This window comes from Hyperoodon ampullatus (assembly GCF_949752795.1).
Source record: "Hyperoodon ampullatus genome assembly, chromosome: 14".
In the NCBI taxonomy this organism is placed as follows: Eukaryota; Metazoa; Chordata; class Mammalia; order Artiodactyla; family Ziphiidae; genus Hyperoodon; species Hyperoodon ampullatus.
Window position 1 is genome coordinate 60,724,806 of NC_136927.1, and position 1,433 is coordinate 60,726,238.

Below are 1,433 nucleotides of genomic sequence, written 5' to 3' on the forward strand. Positions count from 1 at the left end.
CAGGTATGGAGTTTCCTTTACCCACGTTTCCCCAGCACCTAACACAGTGCATGGCACAGAGTAGGTGCTCAATAAGAATATATGTATGCAAGCTGTGAATGGATGAATGAATGAATGAATTCGGATAAGAGAGGACAGGCTTCATGCAGGGCAGTGTAAATGCTGACGCCTCCTCCAAAGCAGAAAAACAGAACTCAGAATCGTGACCCACTGATTGAATGCTAACGCAAACGCACATTGCTCGGACCTCTCACAACCATCCTTTTCACGGGTTAAGTGCACGGACTTATCAGTCCCCCGGTCAGTAACTGGTAACTGGCCGACCCCCAATTCTGACTTCCATTTCTCGGATGCGGAAACTGGGTTAGAGATGCCTGCCCGGCTGGAAAAACGAAGAAAGGAAAGGTAGGAGAAGAAGCCCGGCCCTCCGGAACGACCGCATCCGGAGGCCTCGGGGCTTCCGGGCTTCCCGCCCCCCTGGCCCGCGGCCCGGGCTCCGGGGACGTGCGCGCCGTGTGGGGCGCGCACGCAGGGCGGGGCTGCGGGGGCGCGCGCGTGCGCAGCCGTTCAGCGGAGGGACGAGGCACAGCCGCGGCAGCGCCGCCAGATTCGCTCTCTGTCCACGCCGCCTGTCGCGCCGGCCGTCGCGCCGCCCGCCCGCCCCGCGTCCGCCGCCGCCGCCGCCGTCGCCGCCGCCGCCGCCATGGGAGTGCAGGTGGAGACCATCTCCCCCGGAGACGGTGAGTAGGTGCGCCCAGCGGCCTCGGAGTGCCCCGGCTGCCGCGCGCATCCGCTCACCGCGCCCGTCTGTCTCCTCAGGGCGCACCTTCCCGAAGCGCGGCCAGACCTGCGTGGTGCACTACACGGGTGAGTCGGCGGGCCCGCGGGGTGGGGTTGGTGGGCGGCCAGTGCGGCCTGGGGGCAAAGGCCCGGGGCGTGGCGGCGGCGGGCCCGCGTGGCCCGAGGCCGAGGCCTGGGCGGTGGCAGCGCCCCCGAGGGGACGGTATCGGGCCTGCGGAACCCCGGACGGTCTGAGCCGGCGTGTGCGAGCGCTGATCCCGGGCCCGACGTTATCCCGCACTTCGGAAGCGGTTCTGTGCCTCAAATGCTGCCGTTCTACCCACAGCGCGGATGGGGAAACTGAGGCTAGGGGAGGCGAAGTCACTTTTCCAAGTCACACGCTCAGGAATGGGCAGAGCGCTGGCCAAGGACCATCAGAGAGGATCTGTATCATTTCTGTGTCCCGGTTGACACCCTATCCCCGCTTCCTCCCCGCCCTTCGATGGAGATAAGAAGGGCGAAGTAATTCCCAGTCCGTGGGAATTCAGCCTCTTTCCCGGGGAACTCGGCCCTGCGCTGCGGGTGGGAGACGTTCCCCCTTTCTAAGTCATTGCTCTGGCCCAGCCCGGCCTTGGAAGAACCAGATCTGCACA

General features: G+C 65.1%; 1 protein-coding gene across 1 annotated transcript in view; it reads left to right on the forward strand.

The window, feature by feature from the left end:
* Positions 1-703: 703 nt before the first annotated feature.
* The window catches only part of FKBP1A (FKBP prolyl isomerase 1A), a gene marked incomplete at its 5' end in the record, with an annotated part of 24,608 nt that continues 23,878 nt past the window's right edge, over positions 704-1,433 (forward strand). Inside the window, 2 exons of the mRNA XM_079719411.1 lie at positions 704-740; positions 820-867. Of these exons, the coding sequence (XP_079575537.1) occupies positions 704-740; positions 820-867 (85 nt within the window). The remainder of the gene's footprint in view (positions 741-819; positions 868-1,433) is intronic.